Source organism: Zonotrichia albicollis, chromosome 3 (genome assembly GCF_047830755.1).
Source record: "Zonotrichia albicollis isolate bZonAlb1 chromosome 3, bZonAlb1.hap1, whole genome shotgun sequence".
NCBI classification, from domain to species: Eukaryota; Metazoa; Chordata; class Aves; order Passeriformes; family Passerellidae; genus Zonotrichia; species Zonotrichia albicollis.
The window spans coordinates 64,145,146-64,166,992 of record NC_133821.1 but is presented as its reverse complement, the minus strand read 5'-3'; the positions used below and the strand labels follow the sequence as shown (position 1 = coordinate 64,166,992).

General features: G+C 40.3%; 3 protein-coding genes across 5 annotated transcripts in view; 2 read left to right on the top strand and 1 right to left on the bottom strand.

Moving 5' to 3' along the window:
- The window catches only part of TMEM181 (transmembrane protein 181), a 34,026-nt gene extending 28,646 nt beyond the window's left edge, over window positions 1-5,380 (top strand). For 2 of the 3 annotated variants that reach the window (XM_074537674.1, XM_074537676.1), the window contains exons 16-17: window positions 578-644; window positions 1,538-5,380. In XM_074537674.1, coding sequence (XP_074393775.1) covers window positions 578-644; window positions 1,538-1,616 — 146 coding nt within the window. In that variant the 3' untranslated portion in view covers window positions 1,617-5,380. The other variant, XM_074537675.1, reaches the window with a different exon arrangement.
- DYNLT1 (dynein light chain Tctex-type 1) lies at window positions 3,468-13,417 on the bottom strand. The gene is made up of 5 exons (XM_005490245.3): window positions 13,267-13,417; window positions 10,544-10,585; window positions 9,242-9,365; window positions 8,951-9,028; window positions 3,468-8,641 (listed from the first exon to the last, which is right to left on the bottom strand). The coding sequence occupies exons 1-5, from the start codon at window positions 13,291-13,293 to the stop codon at window positions 8,571-8,573; spliced, it is 342 nt and encodes a 113-aa protein (XP_005490302.1). The 5' UTR covers window positions 13,294-13,417; the 3' UTR covers window positions 3,468-8,570.
- A 2,196-nt stretch (window positions 13,418-15,613) lies between these two features.
- The window catches only part of SYTL3 (synaptotagmin like 3), a 34,299-nt gene continuing 28,065 nt past the window's right edge, over window positions 15,614-21,847 (top strand). Inside the window, exons 1-3 of the mRNA XM_074537673.1 lie at window positions 15,614-16,002; window positions 19,298-19,842; window positions 21,243-21,458. Coding sequence (XP_074393774.1) covers window positions 19,733-19,842; window positions 21,243-21,458 — 326 coding nt within the window. The 5' untranslated portion in view covers window positions 15,614-16,002; window positions 19,298-19,732. The remainder of the gene's footprint in view (window positions 16,003-19,297; window positions 19,843-21,242; window positions 21,459-21,847) is intronic.

Genomic DNA, 21,847 nt, shown 5'->3' with positions numbered 1-21,847 from the left:
GAACTGCAGCTAAGCAGCACAGATTATGCAAGAAATTAAGCCCTTAAAACAAGTTAGAGGGACTTGTCATAAATAGCAATTGGAAGGTATGTGCTTCTTTTCATCTCACCATAAAGGTACAAGTTGTTCCTTCATCTCTTTCAAGGATAGAGAATAACTGGATAATCACTGACTTGCAGTCAAGGGATTTCAGCTTTGGTCTACTGTATTTTTAGCTCAGAAATTAATCAAGAGGTCTGTGCTTTTTAAATGCATATGAAATTTTGATTAAGAATAATCAATTTATGTGCAGGTTGAAATACGACATGGGAAATTGCACAGGGAGGAAATGAACAGATAACATAGAGAATATTTATCTAAAAATTAGATAATTATGTTGTCTCTTTAACTCTTAAGAGCACTATAATTATGTGGCTGAAGGGTAGTGAATTTAAAGGAGAGAATTCCTGTTTGATATAGTTTTGTTGAACTGTGGTTGTGACTGCCTTGGAAGTTGTGTCTGTTGTTACAATGTTGAGTTAGCACTACAGTCATGTTTATTTAACACACTAAATTAACCCTTATTTGTGTTTTTCAGAATCACAGTTGAAAGACAATCCTGCATTTTCTATGCTGAATGATTCAGATGATGATGTGATTTATGGGTAAGATTAAAAAATACCTATGGAGAATTACTTCTGGTGTGTTATTTTTGTAATATTCTTTGACATATTAATTAAGTGAAAGGTTTGTTATTGGAAGATTTCTGCCTAAAGAATAGAGGTATAGCCTTTTCTGAAACAGAAATACAATGAGAATGCATGTTTTTTTTCTTTTTTTTGGTTTCTAAAAGGGATTGCCATGGCACTGAAACAAACAGGTAAGAAGGTATTCTGATGCTGGTAGCTCATTGAATGCAGTAAGAGCTGTGAAGGGAAAGGGCTTCCTTTTTACATTGGGAAGGACTGCAGGAGTCTGATGGAATTAGCAAAGAGCCATCTCATATGTAAATGCTTCAGGCAAGGAGAGCGGTGCTTTTTAAGTCTCCAGCACTTACTGAATGAAGAACAATCAAGTCTAGCAAAACTTCCTTGACTTGGATGATTTTATGTGATATGAGAATTACAGTAGCACTTGAGACCCATCCCAGTCAGGTGTCTCTGTGATGACACTGAAATACACCCGTGATGTTTTCACCTCTTACCAAAGACGCTGAAGTGGCTGGAACAGTGAGGATGGGACCAACACTGCAGAAACCTGAACAAGTTCATGCTGGGATAGCTTGCCTTGGGTTAGTTAGATGAGTAGTGGTAGTGCCAGCTTGCTTCTTGCTATTCTGTGTGAAAAATGGCTTTCACTGGAATAACTTTTATTATGCATCATCCTCTGGAGGAAAATCATGTGCTGTTCATAGCTCCCACAAGGGAGAAAAACAGATACCAGCTTCTCACCCAAGTAACAATTTTATGCCTCAATGTAGTTTGGAACTTTCCTCTTTATTGTCAACTTCCTATCTGAACACCATGTTCAGAAGTTACAACACGTGTCTGTTTCACAGGAGTGACTATGAAGAGATGCCTCTTCAGAACGGCCAAGCTATTAGAGCCAAGTATAAAGAAGAGTCTGACAGTGATTGATTGACTGGTTTCAGTGCAGACAGACTTGTGCATCTGGAGCACAGCCAGTTCTGAAGTTTTCCTAGGTGGACAACTTCTTTGGGTTCCTACAGTCTGCTGTCACCTGAACACCAACTCCCAGGAAGGACATTCTGCTTCTATTTCTGTTTACAAGGATAAAACTGAGAAAACAAATCATGGAAATGGTTGTGGTGAAAACTGAAGAAACCAAAATTTTTACATGTCTTATAAAATGCCTAATAGCAAGATGTCTGTGGACTAAAATCTTCACCTGTTTCTGTTTTAAAGTCTCATAGATTGTATACTGAGTTTCAAATTGCTTCCTTGCTGCTCAGTTTTGGTTTCCTTGTTTTTGTTGTTTTTCTTTTTTGTTGTTGTTTTTTTCTCTTTAGGATGATGTACAGCCTACTGCCATCCATCTGTTGTATTTTGCATTAGCTGCTTTGTATACTGTCCGCTGTGGTATGAAGTGCCTCATTTCCCTTTCAATTTTCTACCTTAGCCTTTTGAGCTGGAGGCAGTGAATTCAGTGTTTTGGGTTTTTTTAATCAGTGCAAGAAGACACAAGCTTTCTATTCTTCCTTCAAATAAGTGATATAGACTTAAGGCCATTTTTAAAATACATTTCAGTAAGTTTACCAGATCTATAAGTGGAAGATACGGGCAAATAGGCAAGTTGTAGTGAGCTGAGCCAAAATAATCTCAGTGGTGCAAAATTATTTGTATAATTATGTGTTTCATGACATGCTTTACGGCCACAGCAGAAGTGTCTGTATTGGTTTTTTTAAACAGCCCTTTCAAATGGAATTATTTCAGCCACAACAAATCTCAGAGGGAAGCCAGTACTGGCTTTTTACTGGTCTTGCTGTATGCTGGAGGAGATTGTTACTTGCAGAGAATAGAGTATGAAAGTTTTCTAAGGAATTACAGTTTCAAATTTCCAAACATTTCATTTTTAGAGTTTTTTTCCTGAATCAGTTTTCCCTTAAGTTGTGTTTCTAGATAGTTACTCTACATGCTAGGAACAGTTGTAGTTGCTCATGTATTGAACGTGCCTGAGAGTCAGCTTGTGAGCATGTTCTGTGCACAGTTCAGCTGCTTTGTCATACCAGTCGCCACCTGTATGATGGGAACTCCTACTAGCACATGTTGTGATTATCTGTATTCCAGTCTGTGCTGGAACAAAGTTATATGGGAATTAAATATTCCTTGTACAATGCTGCTGCTTCTCTCTTTAGAAGTTGGTTTTCTCCTACACCATTGTTCGGTTCTTTATTTAAGATGTTTGTTTGTATCTACTTTTGTTTTCAGATACTTGAGTTTCTAAAAGTATCTCCTTTTTTCATGTACTCACAATAGAGATTTACTCTTGTAAAATTTCTCTGCCCTGCTGCTTTAGAAGATTCCCAAAAGCACTGTTAATCTACTACATTATGGTGCTGGGTTGCACTAGGGAATTGTGTTCATCATTAAAGCAGTTTAAGCAGAATAGTGCAATGAAGTCCTGCTAGACTTGCTGAGTCACACTGGGGAAAAAGGAGATTTGTTCTGCTTTAATGCAACAACTGCTCTAGACTGAGCCCACTGCAGTGACCCTCTGGTGGCTGTGCAGGATCATGAAGGGGAGGCTGCACAAGGCAGCAGCTCACTCAGAGAGGACCAAAGGAGCTCCAGCTTCATGTGGTTGTGCCCTTGCTGCCATTGAATAGTTCAGATGAAATCAGTGCTCTGCTAAAGATGTGTCCTGAAACTTTGTGTGCGTGTGAGAGAGAGAGGGAAAACTATCTAAAATCATATGGAGCTGTGAAATTTTTGGAGAGTACCTGAAATTAAAACCTTTTTGTGCCAGGGATCATTTCTTTGTTAGAAGCCAAAGCACTACTGTATGGCTAAAGCAAGGAAATCGCTGGGGAGGAAGGGCAGGTTTTCCCCTTTACCTTCTTAGTCGGTATTACTTTAGAAGAACATTTAGGAAAACACTAAAGAGGTAATTCAAGTTAGTGGTGGTTTTCTTTCCAGAAAGTAAAAGGTACCTTCAGCATTTCTTTTTTAGACTATTTTGAAAGGGTATGGGAGATGCTCTGAATCCTAAAATTGTAGAGTCCATTCTCATTTTTTACTATTTTTGAGATAACTCTCCCTATTTGAATGTGCAGAATCAGACTTGGCAACCAATTTGGCATTGTTTACATAAGCCAAATCCTTTCAAGTTCCATTGGAATAACAGTGAGTACAGGAAGTAGGTTTTCAAAAACTGATATTTACATGATTCTTATATACTCAGATATTTTTTCTCTGATATTGTTTAATTCTCTCCTAAATTGTTATGAAAGATAAAATTTGACCAATGTGCAAAGTACACCAGTGTTTCTTATCACAGTCTGAACTGGTTGTTACAGTTAACTCTCAAATAATGTCATGCCTTGAGATTTCATTAACTAAAAACATATTTTAATCTAACTTGGAGATTATTTTTTCTAAGCTGTTTTCAACCCATTTCTCTTGCTGTTTTGTTTCACTTCACTACATCACTACATTCAAAGTGGAAATAGAAAAGCTAAGAATGAGAAATGTGTACTTGAAGTATCTCACTATGAAAATAGTGAGAAAATAATTTCAGTGGTTACTTTTAGATATTATATTTAAGCAATGTTTGCCATGCAAAATAACTTTCTATTTTGCAAGTGCTACAGTGTTATGGTAGCTTGGTTGAATCACTGTTGCATCAAATTCAATATACAGTAAGATGCCAAAAGCAGTGAAGCAGATGAGGAACTGGTTTTGCTAGCAAGATGCCTCTTATTTCCATGACTGGAGAGCAGACAGTATTTGAATAATATTCCAATAGGGGTTGTAAACAGCTTGGGAGTAGGTGGCATAAATTCACCTTCTGAGTAAAGTATTGAAATCTAAGGGTCAAACAGAAGAACTCTTTCCAAGAAGCTAGTCTGGCTTTCCTTTTATTCTTGCTAAAGTAGTTATTTGCATCACTACTGCAGCTGTACAAAACAAGAAATGTACACAGGAAGGCCCCACAGCACACAGTGATCCTGGCTCTAAGGGAGACATCATCCATTAATTACTGCAAGGCTTCCACGTACACAGTGATTACAAGGGACTTCTAAGAAATCAATAACGGAGTGCAAGCCAGTCATACCAACTACTTTCTGTAGTATTTGCTTTAAAAATACATTTGGTGTTGAAATTGGTGGAAACTTTCCTAGGAGTGGCCAAGAGGCAGCCAAGGCTTAACACCAGTGAGCAACAGCTTGTGCATTGGATCTGTGGGACCAATATTGGGGAGAACAGTTCCAGCTAGGAAAGACTTCAATCTGTAGTCTTTCTACCTGAGCCAAACATTTCATCCATAGTCACCTAATTTCCCCACCCATTTCCTTTTGCTTATGCCAGTAATAACTTTTGCATTACTGTAAAACTTTTTTTAGGAGTTTGTAAATATGTAAAATGAAAATACGGAAAAATTGTATACCAAAATGGTATAAAAATGTGTAAGATAAATGCTCTGTTTAATGAGAAGCTGTAATTAAATGCTGCTTTGAGAAGGTGTGCATGAAGACATGTTAAATATTCTGTGTATCTGTAAGTTGTGCTAATAACAGCAAATTATCCATTTATGTTGTAAAACTTCATGCTAATGTGGAATATGAAGGAAAACTGAATATTTTACTTCAAGGAAGTTTCTTGGAAGACTTTATGTGCATAATCATTGTTAAATATGTTCATAATAAAGTTTTATATCTTTATATTGTATCCTAGGTTTATTTTCCTTCTACTGAATTTTAGTTTCCTTCTCATAAACTGTTTTCATGACTTATACATATTTTCAGTTTATATGCATTTTAATGCATATTTAAGCTTGGATAATTGCATAATGATGGGATCCAAGAAGCTGTGTATTGCATATGTTTTTTGGTGTTTTTTTTGGGGGGGGGTGGCAGTTTATTACCTTGTCCAGAGTTGAAGGTGGAAGGACAGGTTGCTAAGTCTTTTTAATACACCAGCCAGGTTACATAAGGGACCTAGCATTTCCAAATGGCTTCACAGCGGCTTTGCAAAGCCTGCTGTGGCCATGCTGGCAGTGAGAATTCTCCTGGTGGATGTTAATAGCAGTAATAAAAAACAGGTTTAGAGAGTGAAGATGCTGATGTCATTCATCAACTTCTTACAGCTCTGTCTTCCAGAAATCTGCTCATAGCACATCACCTGCTGTTCAGGGTGATGCCATTTCTTGTATCAACTCGAGGGGAGACTGAAATCTGTGCTGAACAAAATGGCCACAAACTTCCCTCTGTAAATGGATATGCAGCTTACTCCTGGCTGTAGTATCAGAGAGGGTGATGCTCTTCTAGCAGCAGCAGTTAATCCTGGAGCCATTTCCTTAGGGTTTAGTTAACACAGGTCAGACTCCTCTGTGGCAGCAACAGTAAAAGGCTTTCCTCCTCCTCCTCCCCTGCAGACTGGCACTGCCATGCCCCCCATTTCTGTAGCTGTAATCATATGAAGAGCCACAGCAATAAGCAAGTGACAGCAGAGACTGACTGTATAATTACCTTGAATGCTCCATCCACAGTTTGGGTTTATTTTTTTTAAGGCAAATTAATTACCTAGAGCCAGGACTCTGCCAGTTTATCACCCAAATGCTTTACTTTGGCTGGAAAAAGTGCTTAAAACTAAGGAAATGAAAATTTAAAAATCAGTTACTGCAGAACACCAAAACACACAATTTTAAAGAAGAGCACTGTTTGAATCATGGGAGTGGAAACCAACACCCAAAAGTCCACAGCCTCTAACCCCCTTCCTGTAGTCCTGGAACTTACATTGGAAGTACTGATTATTGCTCACATTTAAAACCATCTATAAAACTGTATCTGCCTTTTTGTAATGCAGCTCCTGTTTTAATGCAACAGGGGTTTCTCCTCCCATGCAGCCTTTACACTGACAGGCATCTCAAACATTTGTTGGGGTTTTTTTGCAGCACAGCATACGCATGAACCAAAAAACACCAAAAGCTCAAGGGACTTGCTATTCTTAACATGAACAAAGGAGAAGGAATGTCTGGATGACCAAGAAGCAAATAAAAACTCAAAGTGCACAAAACTGTTTATTTTAAGTGTAAAGAAATAGTTCAGTAAGTACTACACTGCCAGCATCATTCTGGCATGATGGAAAGGAGAAAAAGCATCTAAGCATCCAGATGAAAAACTTCCTTAGCAACTCAAGAGAGCAAAGATTTATTCTTTTCATAACAAGTTTCTCTCTGACCCTGATGACTGTTTTAGGCATGTTATTCAATCTGCTTTTAATATTTTCTTTTTACAGGTGTTGTATAATTTCTGACTGAAGACTGGATCTGTACTAAAGCTCTCTTACAGCAATGTAAGGGATGTGCTCCTCAGGCTGAGGTATATACAAACACAGGTGTGTACAGCCTGTAGCACTCACCAGACATATGTGAATAGAATTAAGTGGCTTGTCATGAAGGAGATGCTTTTACAAAGCTGTCAGCAGAATGGAATGTCAGCAGAAATACAGAAGCCTTACAGCTCTATTAGAAGTCTCATGCACCAAGCTGCTGATACATACACCTGCTTTTCTCTTCTGACAGCAGATATGGATTGGGAGGAAGAGGGTCAAAACCTTGCCTAGCACAGGGCTTTCCACAGTCTGACTACACTGAGCAGAGTTAGCACAGAGCACATAACACTATGGCAAACAAATCCTCTCCTGCCATTTGAATTTGAAGCATTACATCTCTCTAGACTGTGGAATCACTGCTGTATTAGCAATCATCTCTCTCTTAAACAGCTCTAGCTGAGAGCCAGATTCTGAACTCATTAGACAGAGCTTCCTACAAAGAAGCAAATCACAGATTGCTCAAACTGACTCCAGCCCAGGGATGCTCTCCTACATGGCTCTGTAACTCTTTCAGCTTCATTAGCAGTGAGCTACTGCTTGCAGAAGCAGCACAGCTGTTGGTACAGGTTTTCTGAAGTTCACAGTATGCTCCCATTTCTTTAATTAGCTGACAAAACATTACCCAAGCCTATGCTGAACACTTATTTACTTGTTATTCTTCTGCAACTTTACTCTAGAAGGAAGGAGACTGACTTACTCACATGTTATTTAGTCACATCGCCTCAAGGCAGCTTTTTCCCATTTCAGAAAGGATCACATTTCATCAGCTACCAGAACTCATCACCCTCACTATCAGCAAAATTAACATGGCCTGTAGCAAGTCAGTTCAAAACCTACTTAACACATGTAACTGACTGCAGAAGTGAATGATTACCCAGGTACAGCTTGCTGAGCACTTCCAGAATGTGAAAAAATTTCTTACCTGTCTTTGTTCAATGAAGGTAGTTCTTGTTCCATGCTCTAAATACCATACAAAAACATTAAACAGGTCCCAAAAATGCCAAGTTACTTTTTGATAAACATAATCTAATTTTCTTGCAAATTTGTAGTGACTTTGGCAAAATTATGAAAGTGCTTTGCACTGCAGTATTTACCTTGACTACCTTGAAGAGAATTGAAAAAACTGAAACCTTTTCCCCCAATAACAAAGGATCTAAGTTTAAATGAATCACACCAATGGTTATGAATTTCAATAATTTAATGCTAACCAAAAGTACAAAGTTGAAAGTCAGTGTCTCATTTATATTGGTCTAAGAAAAGAAATGTAGAGAAAGTGTTTATACTGCAGCAGATTTCAGTATTAGCACCTTGAAGAGAAGTTTTTAAGTGATAAAAAAGTATAGAAAACACTGGTATGGTACTAGGTACAAACATAAAACAGGTAACAGCATGTTTTCAAATTTCTACCTTTGAAGAAAAGTTACTAAAAAATGCCTTAAAAACAATTTCAGGTATTCACAGTTTGAGTGGAGATGGAATCAAGTGCTGGAATAGAAAAGAGGAGAATGAACAAGGCAATTATAATGCAAGTCCAAAGGCACTGACAATACAGTACATGGTCTTATTCTCCCATCTCACAGTGCAGGTTCCTGCAAATACAAAAATAAGGGTTTCAGAAACAGAAGGAAGTTGAAGTGATTACATGCATGCCCCTATTTGCATTTTTATACTTGTTTCCTTTAAGAATCTTAATAATGAAGCTTTCACAGCAGGTAAGCATTTCATCTACAGCCCAGTTAGCATCACAGCCAAATGGAAAAAGTACCCAACAGGATGCTATTACTCCAAAACTACAGGCTTGGGGTGGGGGGGGGGGGGGGGGGGGAAGTGTGCTGCCTAGTCTTAACGAGACTGGCATTAAGCTGCTAGTTGGAAAATCCAAGAGTTGTTTTCCTTACCATCACTGGAGTTGTCCCAGAAGCAAGAGCTTGCTGTATGTAGCCCAGCACCATTCTTTTGCATAATCACACAGGTCACTGTTAGTCAGTAGAGAAGCTCTGATTAATTTCTCACACACATTAATTACATTTAGCTCCATTTTTGCTCAGCTTAGCACACACATACACAAGCAAACATGCATGCTTGTGAGCAGTTTACAGACAAGGCTCTTCCTAAGATCTTTCCCCACCCCTGCCTACATGTGCACGTGACTGTGCCAGCTTTCAGAGAAAAGGGGAAGCCGAGCTCACCGATGTACTTGAAGGGCTTCCCCAGCTTTGTGAGCTGGCTCAGGGTTTGTTCCACCACGCTCGTTGTCCACTGGTTCACTTTGCTGTGCTGGTAGGCGTTGCCACCGATAGCGCCCTCTATGGCCTGCGGGGGACAAGCAGGTGAGGGAGCTGCACCGCTGGCAACTGCCGGGCACACATTAACCCTTCCCAACATGGACCCATTCCCACAGAAAAATCCCAAATACTGCTGCTCCACACTGGCTCTTGGAGTGTTTTCAATTATTATAAACATGCAGGTCAGAGTCTGAGCCAGGCATAGGAGAAATCATCTTAGATCCCACCCTCTGTTCATTTTGTGATATCTAAGATTATTTGTAAAGTCCAACAGCCATAGTTATGAAAAAAGCCCTACATTGAAATAGTCCTGAAGAGAATTTAAAAAAGCACAGTAGTACAACAATTCATTCACATATATTCTTCTATGGAAATTAAATTCCAGTTTTAGAGCAGAATCATTTTTGGGAAACAAACCCCCAGACTAAAACAGAAGACCCATATAGTTGCTGGTTACTAACAGAGCATAAGCCTCCAGCCAAATAATCCATTTTTCTTATGAGGATAGTTTCCCTTTTAAGATATAAATAAAAGTACACTATACCTACATGTTTTTCATTGGCACATTTTTTCATCACAGAGATTGTTTTAAAAATAACCATAAAACTGAATTCAGAAGAGACAGGAGTCTGTATTAAAGCATGTCTATTCAATTTACAGAGTTTGGCCAAAATAGTTATTTCACAACAACAAAAAGACTGCACTAGTCTCCAAGAGGAATTTCAAATCCTGCTAGAAATTTTCTAGACAGAAAATTCATGTTTCTTAGCAACAAGAATGTTCAATCATTCCAAACAAACAAGAATTCACTTTGGAGAAAAGCATCTTGAAAGAACCCAGTAACACACATATGCAGACAGTCTACAAAAAACTCCTCTATTTTACTAAAACATAAAATCTATTTCTACAGTGTTTAACATAAAACATCCCCCTAGAAATTCTAATAGGAGTGCACTGCAACCAGAGAGGAGTGTATGAAATTACTTTAAATGTCTCTTGGATTTGTAACATATATCACAGCTAAAGCTTGGTATCATTTCCACTGAGGTCTACACACTGGTTAAATCCACAGTTACCTGTTCTTGGACAGCAACCTATCCAGGAATCTATTACCTATCAGTTATCACATTTTACTGAATGCCTTTTAGTACACATCATACAACATATCAAATTTCCACACCAAAAAAGTGAAAATGTTTAAATTACCTCTTTAATGATGCTGCTGACTTCATCAACAAGAAAGGCAGCCTACAAAAGAGAAAGAAGAATTTTAAATAATGAGGGGACACATTCTTCTGTTTATGATGTTTGAGCTCTGTTAAGAACATGCACTAGAAGTTTAATTTATCCTTGTCAGATTTCTGGCAAGTCAAAAGATACCAAGTCTGCCTTTATTTGCATATATATGTACTCTAGCTCCTTCAGCCCAGTCAAGTTCACTTCTTAGAAAAGTAAGAGATGAACTGATATTGGCTGGCCTTTTGAGTAAAGAAAGCTTTCAAATTTTAACTTGGAGACATTTGAAAATAACAAGTATGACACTTGTGTTCACATCTATTCCCCTTTCTCCAAAGCAGTGATGTTCTCACATCACAGTGGGCTCACAGAGGAGCCTCAGCTGGCAGCTAAACAGAACCGACATCTCCGGGGCACCGGTGTGGGCAGGATCTCAGTTCAGAGCTGAAGGAAAAACTGTCCTGACAGGCTCAGCCTAGGGTAGGAAAGCTGCCCCTGGGAAACCAAAGGGGAAATGTAGCTCACTGCACCTTCAGCTTTCAGGGAGCAGAGATTAAGCACGTGGAATCAGACAGCAAAGTCCCCAGCATTTTACTGATCTCCAGACTACCATCCATTTCCATGTAGGGTTAGTGGTTTGTGTGCTCTTGTTTTATTCCCTCTGCTCCTGCTGCCTCCCATGTCAGGGGGGAGAACAAGCAGCCACTCAAGGGCCAGGGAGCAGTGACTGCTCACAGCCCACCCTGCCACTGCTGGTGTCTCAGCCTCACCTCACAAACCAGCACTAAAGAACAGCACTAAAGCCAAACTGACTGATTCCAGAAGACCCAGTAAGAATGTAAAGATGAACATAATGCATCCAAATGTTGATGGATTTTCACTGGGAGGTCAGTCAGCTTCCCCAGTGACAGAAACAAACAACACTGTAATTCAGGATGCAGTTACACCAGTCTATCCAGCTTCAATGACATGTGATAGTCAGAAAGATGAGAGAAGTTGTTCATTCCCCACAACAGAAGGAACAGCACATCCTGGGAGACAAGCTGGGCAGTTCCTTTTCTGTACCCATCTAGAAGTACAATTCAACATTTTAAAAAGCTTTTATGTGCTGTGGCTAATTGCTTTTTATTTTCAGCATCTTGACTTGCATTTAATTTTAACATGCCTCATTTATTTTCATGGTATACTGCATTTTACAGGTGCTTACATTTTAAGGTGCACCAGTGCATTTAACCAAGTAAGAGCTACAATTATCAAAAAACACTCTCTCCCACAAAGTTTAAGAATATGCATGGCAGACGTGCTATGCTGGCAGACATGAAGACTGCTGTCAAGCAAGATGATAAACCACATACAGTTTTCTTCTTCACAAAATCTGCTCAGAAATGCCTGAGTGAGTACAAACATGGTTCACACCAAAGTGACATGACTTAAATTCAACCCAAGTTCTCAAAGGTATTCTGAAATCTAATTTGTACTGAAACAATAGAGAGATCTGAGAATTCACTTCTAGGGCTGATGTCACTTTTCAACCATCTTCCTTTCTTGGAATGACAAAAATGAACATAAATTTCTGATATCCAGATTTGGGATACATGTGCTGTAACTGGACTATGAAATAACACAACACTACCCGGTTTATCGTTATGTCATCTTTTAATAAGCAAATTTTAATAAGAAAATATTTCCTTATGTCATCTTTTAATAAGATGACATAAAAACTTTTTTGTATTAAAAAATAAAGGAGGAAAGAATCGGTTACTTTGCAGTTTCCCTGCCCCTACCTCTCTGGCACAAAGCAAGCAGCCAATGTTTCCAACACCTTGTTTAAAAAGGGTGCTCCCAAGCAACACATGCAAACTGCAGAGCAGTACTATAGCCTATAATAATTCTGAAGACCTTTTTGTAAACAGCTGTAAGAATTATGTTCAAGTATGTTAATTATATATTGAAAAAAAACCCGTGACAGTAACACAGGCCAGGCCCTGGACGAGGCTTTTAGAACAGGACAAGCCTGACACACCTTGGCCCCTCTCGCTGCTTCGCTATTGTGTCACACCGCGGCTGTTTGACAGTGCAGCAGCTCAGTGCCCCTGTCCCTGAGCTCAGTGACACTGTCCCTCTGCAAAAGCAGCACTGGCTGCTTCCTCCTCCCTAGCGGGGGGACATCAGGGGGTCATTGGGCATGATAACAGATTGAGACTCTTGATTTATCCCACTCGGGGATGTGAATGGGGTGTGAGCCCCTCCAGTGTGCCGTAACACGCAGACGAGAGGTTGGACTCCTGTTTCCGCACAGAAACAGCCTGCTCGAGTTCTGCTCGGGCCCGAACAGCACCGGCCGCCCTCCCAGCACGGCGCTCGGCTGTTCCTGCGGGGCCAGCCCGCGGCCACCACACCCCTCACACCTTTTCCCCGAGGGACCGCAGCAGCAAGGGTAGAAACCGGAGCGGAGGAGCCCAGTGAACACCCGGATAGGGACCTGCTCCCGGGGGCGACAGAACAAAGGCCGGGCCCATCTGCCGCCGGTGCCGGGACACGCGGCTCCACCCTGGGGGAGGGCGACAGGGATGGCGGCGGGGGACGCCGAGGGGTGGGACCCGGGGCGGACGGGCACCGCCTGAGACCCTCCGCTGGCCCTGAAAGGAGACGCCAGGCGGGAAGCTGCGCTCCGCCTGCTCCCCATGCCGTACCTCCTCAGCCGCCTGGAACTCGTCCATCCTCCCGGCGGATCCCCTCTCGCCGCCACCGACCCCGCCACCGGCACTGGCACCGCCCCCGCGCCGCTGCGCCCCTCGCCGGCCACCGCCCGCACTGCGCCTGCGCACCAGCGCCCGCCGCCGCTGGGCTCGGCCCGGCGCCCGCCAAGATGGCGCCGTTGCCACAGCGACAGCGGCCGGGAGTCGGGCGGGAGATGGCGCTCGGCGGGGCGGCTGTGGTGCTGTCACACATCCCAGAGCCTGTGGCTGAGAGAGGCAGGGGGCCGCTTGTCATCTCTGTGCTTTTCGTACCGATAGCTTGGCATTCGTGTTCAGCCATCCGAGAGGTCCTTCCCTGGGAAGTCTTTCCCTGAGTGATCCTCATCCGCTCCCCAGGGAGGGAAGGAGGATCTGCTTCTTGTTTCTGGAAACAGCTTATAAAGAAGGCCTAGGTCACAAACTGAAAAAATTAAAAAGTAGAAAAACTCTCGCTGTCTTTTAATTATATTCCCCCCCCACCCTGCGCCCAGGAGGGAAATGACAGGGCAGCTGTGGTGGGTATCCGACATTCAGACAGGGTCAGCCCACCACAGAAGAATATCTGAATTCTTAGAGTTCTAAGCAGATCACATGATTTTTAGCAGACACAGCAAGGACCGGGAGAATGAAATTAAAGGGCACCCTTGTCACAGTTCCTGGATGTTGTGGGTGTGTGGTGGTTACAGGTTGCCCGAATCAGTGATGCTCCCAGCCCCTGAGAGCTGCTCCGGGCACTGGTCAGGCTCAGAGGGGCCTGGATGAACTGCAGAATGAGCCTGGATGGAGGAAGAAATAACTTACTGGGGACAAGTACAAAGAGCTGTATGGAGGCTGGAATAACCAGCTCTACAAGTGCAGTTCAACTCACTCAGTAGCTGTTCCATAGACATGTGAAGTAGGGAGGTGTTTAGGTACAATTTATCTCAATTTCTCATATGGTGCTGTTTTAAAAAATATGGGAAAAAATTTAAAAAGAGGACGTAGAGCCTGGAAGCAGTATTCCTATTGCCCTCTCTGCAGTACGGCTGCACAAGGAATACTGTGTCCAGTTTTGGGCATTGTATTTCAAGAAGGTTGAGGGAGTTACAGCTCCTGACTGAGCAGTTTTGGTCCAGTCTCCAGTCCTTTGTCAGGCTCTGCCTGCTGTTTTTCCTGAAAAAGGAGACCCTGACCAGCCACCTGACTTTGGGGCTCTGTGGTCCCCCTGCGGGCAGCACCAGCTCCGCTTGCTCTGGAGGGATGCAGTGGGAGTGCAGCTGGGTGCTGAGCACATCCTCAGCCCCATTCCAAGTCTTGTGCTTGCTGCTTCCAAAAAGCAGAGACAAAAAGTGAGGACTATGGGAAGAGTGAACAAGTGGTACTTGTTTGAACCAAAGCATAAACGGTTGTATATTTGGGTATATCCCTAGCATGTATAAAATACTGCAGCAGTTTTCCAGGTCCAGGGATGAGAGGGAAAATTACAAGGACTTAAATATATGGCAATTAAGGAAGCTGGTAGTAGGGCTAATATTCCACAGTCTGGATTTGGGATACAGTTTATCTGTCACTGTGGGTAGTTAGAATCCTCAGGTTGCTTTTGGCGTCTCATTCAGTTCAAGTTTTGCCCATAATTAAGGCCCAAATTATCCAAATATGGTGCATATGTGCGTAGCTCTATGCCCCACTAACAGCTGCTTTCTCTTCCATGATGCAGTTGAAGAAGGTAATTAAACTTGACATACACAGGTGGAAATGTTTGAACCTATTTAGCTTGATGAGGTTATAAAAATGCAGGCTCCTCACCTTTACTGTGAGAGTAGAATTGCTGTGCTTTGTTTCATTTTAACTGGAAATTACAACTCTTAAAACACCTGAAGCAGTTAAGAAGGGCTTCTGTATCATATGCACAGTTTTGCAGAGCCAGGAACAAGAAAGGAGGTTGAGAATAACTGTAAGAATAACTTCTTTTTTTTTTTCTCCAGACTTAGAAATAATTGGTATGTAATTTTGAACTTCATTTCTCACACTTGATTCTGTGATAGACTTGACTTAAGACGTCCAATCTGAGTAGTGTTTTGACTTTCAATTGTTACCTGAGATCAGATTTCAAGTTGTGAGGTAAAATAACTTTCTTCTTCTTGCAGATGCATAAAAACTGACTTCTCTTGAATTTTTATCTATGCTAATTGCTTTATCTTATAGACCTAAGTAGAAAACTGTTTTGCTTTCAGGAAAGAACTGCTTATGATACAAATCAAGCTTTCTGTGCAAGTCCTGGAGACATTGAGGTTAGAAGCGTTTCACATTTACGGTGAAAAAGAAATATGTATAACTCAAAGCCACTTCTCTTCCTGTGTGTAGCTTGAACACTGACATATTTTGGTGTATCAGTCAGCTCTTGTAGTCTCTTGTGCTGAGTCTCCTTTTACTATTAGAAAAACAAATATCTTTGCTTGTTGCTGGTAACAAAACCAGAGATCTGGCAAAAGCTGTTGTAACACTGGAGCTCTTTGTGAGCACACTTGCTTTCATCTGTTTTGGTGTGCTCCTCTGAACATCCATCAGTGGTTTCGGTGCACAGAGGAAGGAAAGGGGGTGGAGAACAGCCCTCAGTTTTCTTGAAGGAGAGATAATTAAATAGTAAGACTGCTTCTCATCTTTTAAAAGCAGTTTACTTCCTGGTGTCTCTCTTTGATGGTTGCTGAAGAGGTAAGGACATCATTTTACTCTGTTCTGTATGACATAGCACAGGGGGATGCATTTTTGTTTACTGGCATGGTTTTTTTTTTTCAAATTGGAAAAGGTTTCATGGAAAAACCATGCCTGCAACGTAGTTGTTTGTGTTGGGTTTAATTATTTGGTTTTATTTTTGCTCTGAATTCTGGGATGGGAAGTTATTAATATTAGAGTCTTAGTTTTGGGAAAGCATTATCAAAGAACTTAATAATTTTCATATATATATGTAGGCATGTAAAAACTAAACTGTTGCAACTAGGTAGTACCAAATAACACTTGTAATTTTCTTAGCTAAGAATGAATTTATGTGATTGGTCTCAGCAGAATAGAAAATGGCCACAAATTGCAGTAGCTTTTGGGACTAGTTTTACTCTAAATCTTCTTAATCTGTTCCTCACTACTGATGTGTCACAGTCATCTTCTGGGTTAATGGATAAAGTTATCCCATTATCTTAAGTAAATGAAGACTATGACTTTAGAAGATATGTTAATTTATAATTATTTAATTGCCATTGTTTTGTTGAAGCTTAAGGATCTGAAAGGAGATCAAGTAATACATTACTTGTAAAATTACTTTGAGGAAAATCTTGCTAAGCCAGTAATTTTTCAGTTTAAAAGCTTAAGAAATAAGCTGTTTTTGCAAACTTAATTCAGTGTAAGGTATGCTTTTTCCTTGATCTTCAGTGACAGAACTACATGCTATTTTGTCCTGATAGGAAAAAACATGGTTTTTTGAGGTTGTACTCTGTGCACGCATGAATTTCTCTCGAAAAGGGTAGCCCCATTTGTCATCCCTTATTCCTTACAATGGCTTTGGGATTTGTTATGATATTTTCAAGAAGTTACTGATCCATCTGCAAGGTGCCTGACCCTGCATTAATTTAAATACAAAATGTAATAATAAATAATGATGAATATATAATTTAAGAAGTGTTTCAACAGAATCTTTTTGTGAACATTGTGCTGAAAAGGAAGAAGTGGTATTTACTAAAGAGGTTGCTGCTACTTTTGGTTTTATGTAGAAGATGGTCAGCTTTGAGGTTAGCTGACTGTGCAAAGCAGCTAACTGGCTGGATTCGTTGGGTGAACATGAAAGCAGGGCATCCCTGAAGGTTTATGAGGCTTTTCCTGTCTAAGAGGGTCATTACTGGAAACACTTCTTTATTACTGCCAAAAAACTGCTCTAGTGCAGACAGCTTTGGTGTAAGAGAAGTTCTTATTTCACAATGGTAGAGAACTTTTCAGTCCAGTTTGAACACCTCTGTGAAATAATTACAAGTTCAAGTTTGTTGTGGTGCCAAGGATTAGCTCTCATTTTGGGGGTTGTAATACTTTTAATACTTTTATAATACTTTATTTATTCTTAAAGCTACCTCGTCATTCAGCTAGACTTTTTTAAAGAATTTGAAGGAGACATCAGATAGCAACTCTTTCTGTGCTTGCTTAACTGCAGGTATTGCTCTTTGTAATTATTTTACTGTGGCACATTGTTAATAGCTCTATAAGGCAGTAATGTATTTTCTGTAAGATCACCAGAGCAGGGTTTTGTTGGATCCACTTAGTATTGTCTGTCATGCAGTCAATTGCTGCTTTACTGGGATTTTCTGATTGTGTTCTGGATACGCCCGAAATCCTACAAGTTTATGGCAAATGTAGCTTACCCTGTAATGGATGTTTTGGTGTCCTGTGTAGGGCAGAGACACCAGAGTTTGTACTGACTCCTCTTTAGGTTATGCTGACTTAAATGGAGTCGATGGTTTTAAACATGCTCATCAATCTCAGGAGGTATTCATAAGGTAAAAGATAAAAGCGAGTGAAGGATGCAGGGACCTTTGAAAATGACCTATATTGTGTAAAAAAAAAAAAAAATTGCTCAGCCTTTTTATGTTTCAAATGAGTAATTTCCTGTGAAATTGCAGTTGGTAAGGAAATAAAACATGACTATGCCTATCTCTGTCTCTCTTGTTTCCACAGGAAACCAATCTTTTTTTTTTTTTTTTCTTGAACACAAGCTTCTGTGAGATGGTTTGTCCTTTTGGTGTCTGTTGAAGGGTTTAATGAAAAAATCCTCATAGACAAATGGAATGCAACCTGGTTATGTAGACATGTTTTCACTCTCTGCTTTTTCTGGTGGAAAATTAAGTAATTAATTGGGGCAAGCTGCATGTAAATTCCCTGCACTGACAGGAATGCATTCTCACTATATAGCTGAAGTTTTACTGAGTTCATTTGGTGGCTTAGCTGTTTGTTTTAAATTTAAACCTTAGTATTTGAAAATAATGATCCAGCAATGCAGAAGTTGGTCAGATTCTCAGCTGAGGTCCATCAGTGAAGCATCGATAACTGCTTTGGGAAAACTTTTCCCTTTTGTCCCAGTGTCTACACCTGCCTAGAACTTGACCTTGTGTATCTACTTCAGGTAAAGTCTGAAACACTAAAACCAGTTTTCATATACCCATCTTTATTATTGGTGTACCATAAGTGGACTTGTTTTACATTTCTAGTAATATGCACTAAATCTTAGACAGCAATATCTAAAATTAATATGGTATGTAAGCTGGTTTAGCTTGAATAATTTTGTTGTTTCTTGACTCTGTTGCAAAGTATATTAAAGTTACTTTGCATTTTAGTGGAGTTTTGCAGAAGTGAAGGTCACTGTATGCAAACTACAGTTGTGATTCTGTTTCAACTTTATACTTGCATATATTTGCACTTTATCAATTTGGGACCAAAATCATTAGTACCCTGAGCTGGAAATAGTATATATCTTAACATTTTAGTCTCTCTGTGTATTACCAAAGATAATAGCATTATTTGGTATCAGACTGTTTCTCTGGACTTAACAGACACAGGTAATTGATGGAAGTGACTTAGAGGTCTTTTTTTCCTCTTAGTCCTGTGATGTCTTTTCAACAAAATGAGATTATAAAGGGACATTTTTTCTCAAAATTTTTGTCTCAGGCAGTATGACAGTCATGGGACCTGTAGGCCTGTATTCAAAACTAACTTAAGCTTTTTTATTGATTGTTTTACGTTGACTGTACAAAAATATGAAGGTATGTGCCTGAGTGCTATGGACAATATGGTGACCCTCTCTGAAGAACAGAACTATCTTAAAACCTCTCCTGTGTCTGAATTTACTGCATGAAAGGTTTGAGTCTAACAAAATGTGTCCTTCACATTTTTTGAAGTGTCTTGAAGTGGTGAGAAGAGATAATGTTTGGTTTTTTTTGGTTTTTTTTTTTGGTTTTTTTTTTTTTTCCCTTAGGCCCAGAAACTCCAAACCTAGAAGAGCAAATAAAGAAACCCAAACCATTTCTGCCACTCCTTTACATCTCTTGATGAATTGTCCCTCTATCTGGTGCCAGTTCAAGCCCTATCTGGAGCGTTGCTGCAAGCTCTCATCTTTTTTGGAACTGCTTTCAGTGGAAAAAAGAAAAGAAAAGGAAGTTAAAGGACTTATGAAAAAGTCAAGACTGCTGTGCCCTTGATAACTGTTCATATTCCCTGTGCAGCAGAGACACTTAACTTTGTCTGTCTTCACACAGATCATCATTATCTTTTGTTTTTCACGGGTATGACAGTGAAACTCATCAAGTAGGAGTACAAGCATTTAGGAAACACCCAGACCAGCACTCTGGATGTAGTGGAGCCCATAAAACAGGAGTTTATGAAACAAGTGAAATAGTGAAATTTGGCAAAAATGGCCTGTGAATTTAATCTGAACTTCCTTAAGGAATTAGAACGAGAGGCTGTTCTGGAAGTCCTGTACCGTGACCAGATGGTGAGGAAAACGGAGGAGGAAAGAATAAGGTAATGCTGCTCCCCTATTCCTGTTTTCTGTTAGTTTTTGTTTTGTTTTTTTTTTCCTTTTAAATTACTCTTCTTCCACTTGTTGTCCTCCTCTTATAGATCTTGTTAGCTAATGTCTTTTTATTCTCTGGAAAAATCTAAGGTTATCCAGAGCCGCTTGTTTTTTTGCCATTCTATTGACTCTACATTAAAGATCAGCAAATCATGTTCACTGAATAATGTACTTGGTGAATTTTACTTCCAGCTTTCATAGAAAGTTCAGTTGCTGGCTGCATTTTTTCTGTGAAGGCTTTATGGCATTCTCATCATGTTCCTATGTATGCATATGTGTAGTCTTGGTAACATGGAACATATTCAGATCTTAGGCTGGCTTATTTAGCTTAGATTGTGCCAAGACTGGAGTTTAGAATCATTGGATACCTGCTCATTGTGCTGAATCCATCACTGCTCCTCCTCAAACACAACAGGCAGTGAGCACACCACTCTGCCTTGGAGGATGTTGCTTGTGTCAATAGGTGTCATTGGTTAGGAAAGGATTTTATTTACTAATTTCACACTCTGCCAGTATCTCAGCAGATGAGGATAAAGGATAATTCTCCAGCACTTTATTTGCTTTTTTATTTGCTGTCTTGGCTAGGACCAGGATTTCCCAGTATCCTGCTTTGTGATATTGCATCCCCCTGTAAAACTAGATATTGGTGTGGGTAAGATATAAATTTTTAGTCCCTTAAATGTGGAAATTTAAATTTTGCTTACACCAAACATTTATATAAGGATAATGGGACATATTAAGCATAAAACAATATTAAAACAATAGTAATTATGTGAAGGGCTGTATAGAAAGTCTGAATTGGTTAGAAAATCCTTTTCAACTGCTGCTGATGTTACTATCAATTAAAAACATAGATCTTCATAGTTGGTACATGCAATGGAAGCAAAGTTAATAACAAAGGTTTTGATATTTTAGGCTGTGTGCTGTTTTGGTTTTTTCAGATGATGCATTTGTTATGATTATTTTTTCTCAGTAGAATATTTAATTCTTGGATAAATATGATGTTTAAAAAATAAATCAAAGGGGGTACCATCTAGTCTCAGTTTTTGGAGGTGAATGCATAATCACTTGCATAAAATTATTTCAGTGTGGAAAATGGGCCTGAAATGAACAAAATCCCATTTATACTAAACTGTTTCTCTGTTAGTATGCGCAGTTCTGGTCACACTGCAGAAGTGCTATGTGTGCACCTTTTCAAACAGTGCTCAATAGAGGTCACACTGGAGGGCATATCTCCCACTAGAAATGGTACTGCACAACCAGGGTATTGCTAACTTGTGCTTTCCATGAGGATTTTGTCCTCTGTAATTTTTTTTCTTTTTTTTTTCCTTTTTACCCGTGGAATTAGGAAGATGAAGCAGCAGCTGCAGCAGCTTCGGTGGAAGGGGGCAAGGAGCACAAGGCATGAATTCCAGGAGAGGTGCTGTGCTCGCTGCCAGAAGTCCCTGGGGCTGCTGGTGAACAGAGGCGCCGTGTGCAACGGCTGCAGCCACCGCGTGTGCGCCGAGTGCCGCGTCTGCCTGAGCCCCTGCCTCTGGAAATGCACCGTTTGCTATGCTCACGGGTGGGTGAGCAATTCTGCCTGCCTGCAAAGCCACTGGTGGAGTGAAAATGTTGGCCGAGGTCCTGAGAGTGGTGAAATGGATGGAAATTTTGGGTTGTTCTGCACATAGCTGATGTTTCCCTCCCTGTGTTTAGCAAAATGGAGCCTCAGGGTAGGCCAGAGGTACTGTGAGTGTGACAAAGATGATAATAACAAAGCATAGAAACAGTCATGAATCTGAGCCACTGAGAGAGCTCCTTGTTAAGAAAGCAAAATCTCTAAATACAGGAGCTAAAGTGATATCCACAAGTGGGCAAGGCGACAAAACCTCTGGGTCTGCCATTTCACCTCACCTTATTCTGTGTCAAAACAAACTATAGGTAGGATGCTTTTGGTTCTGTCATTTGATT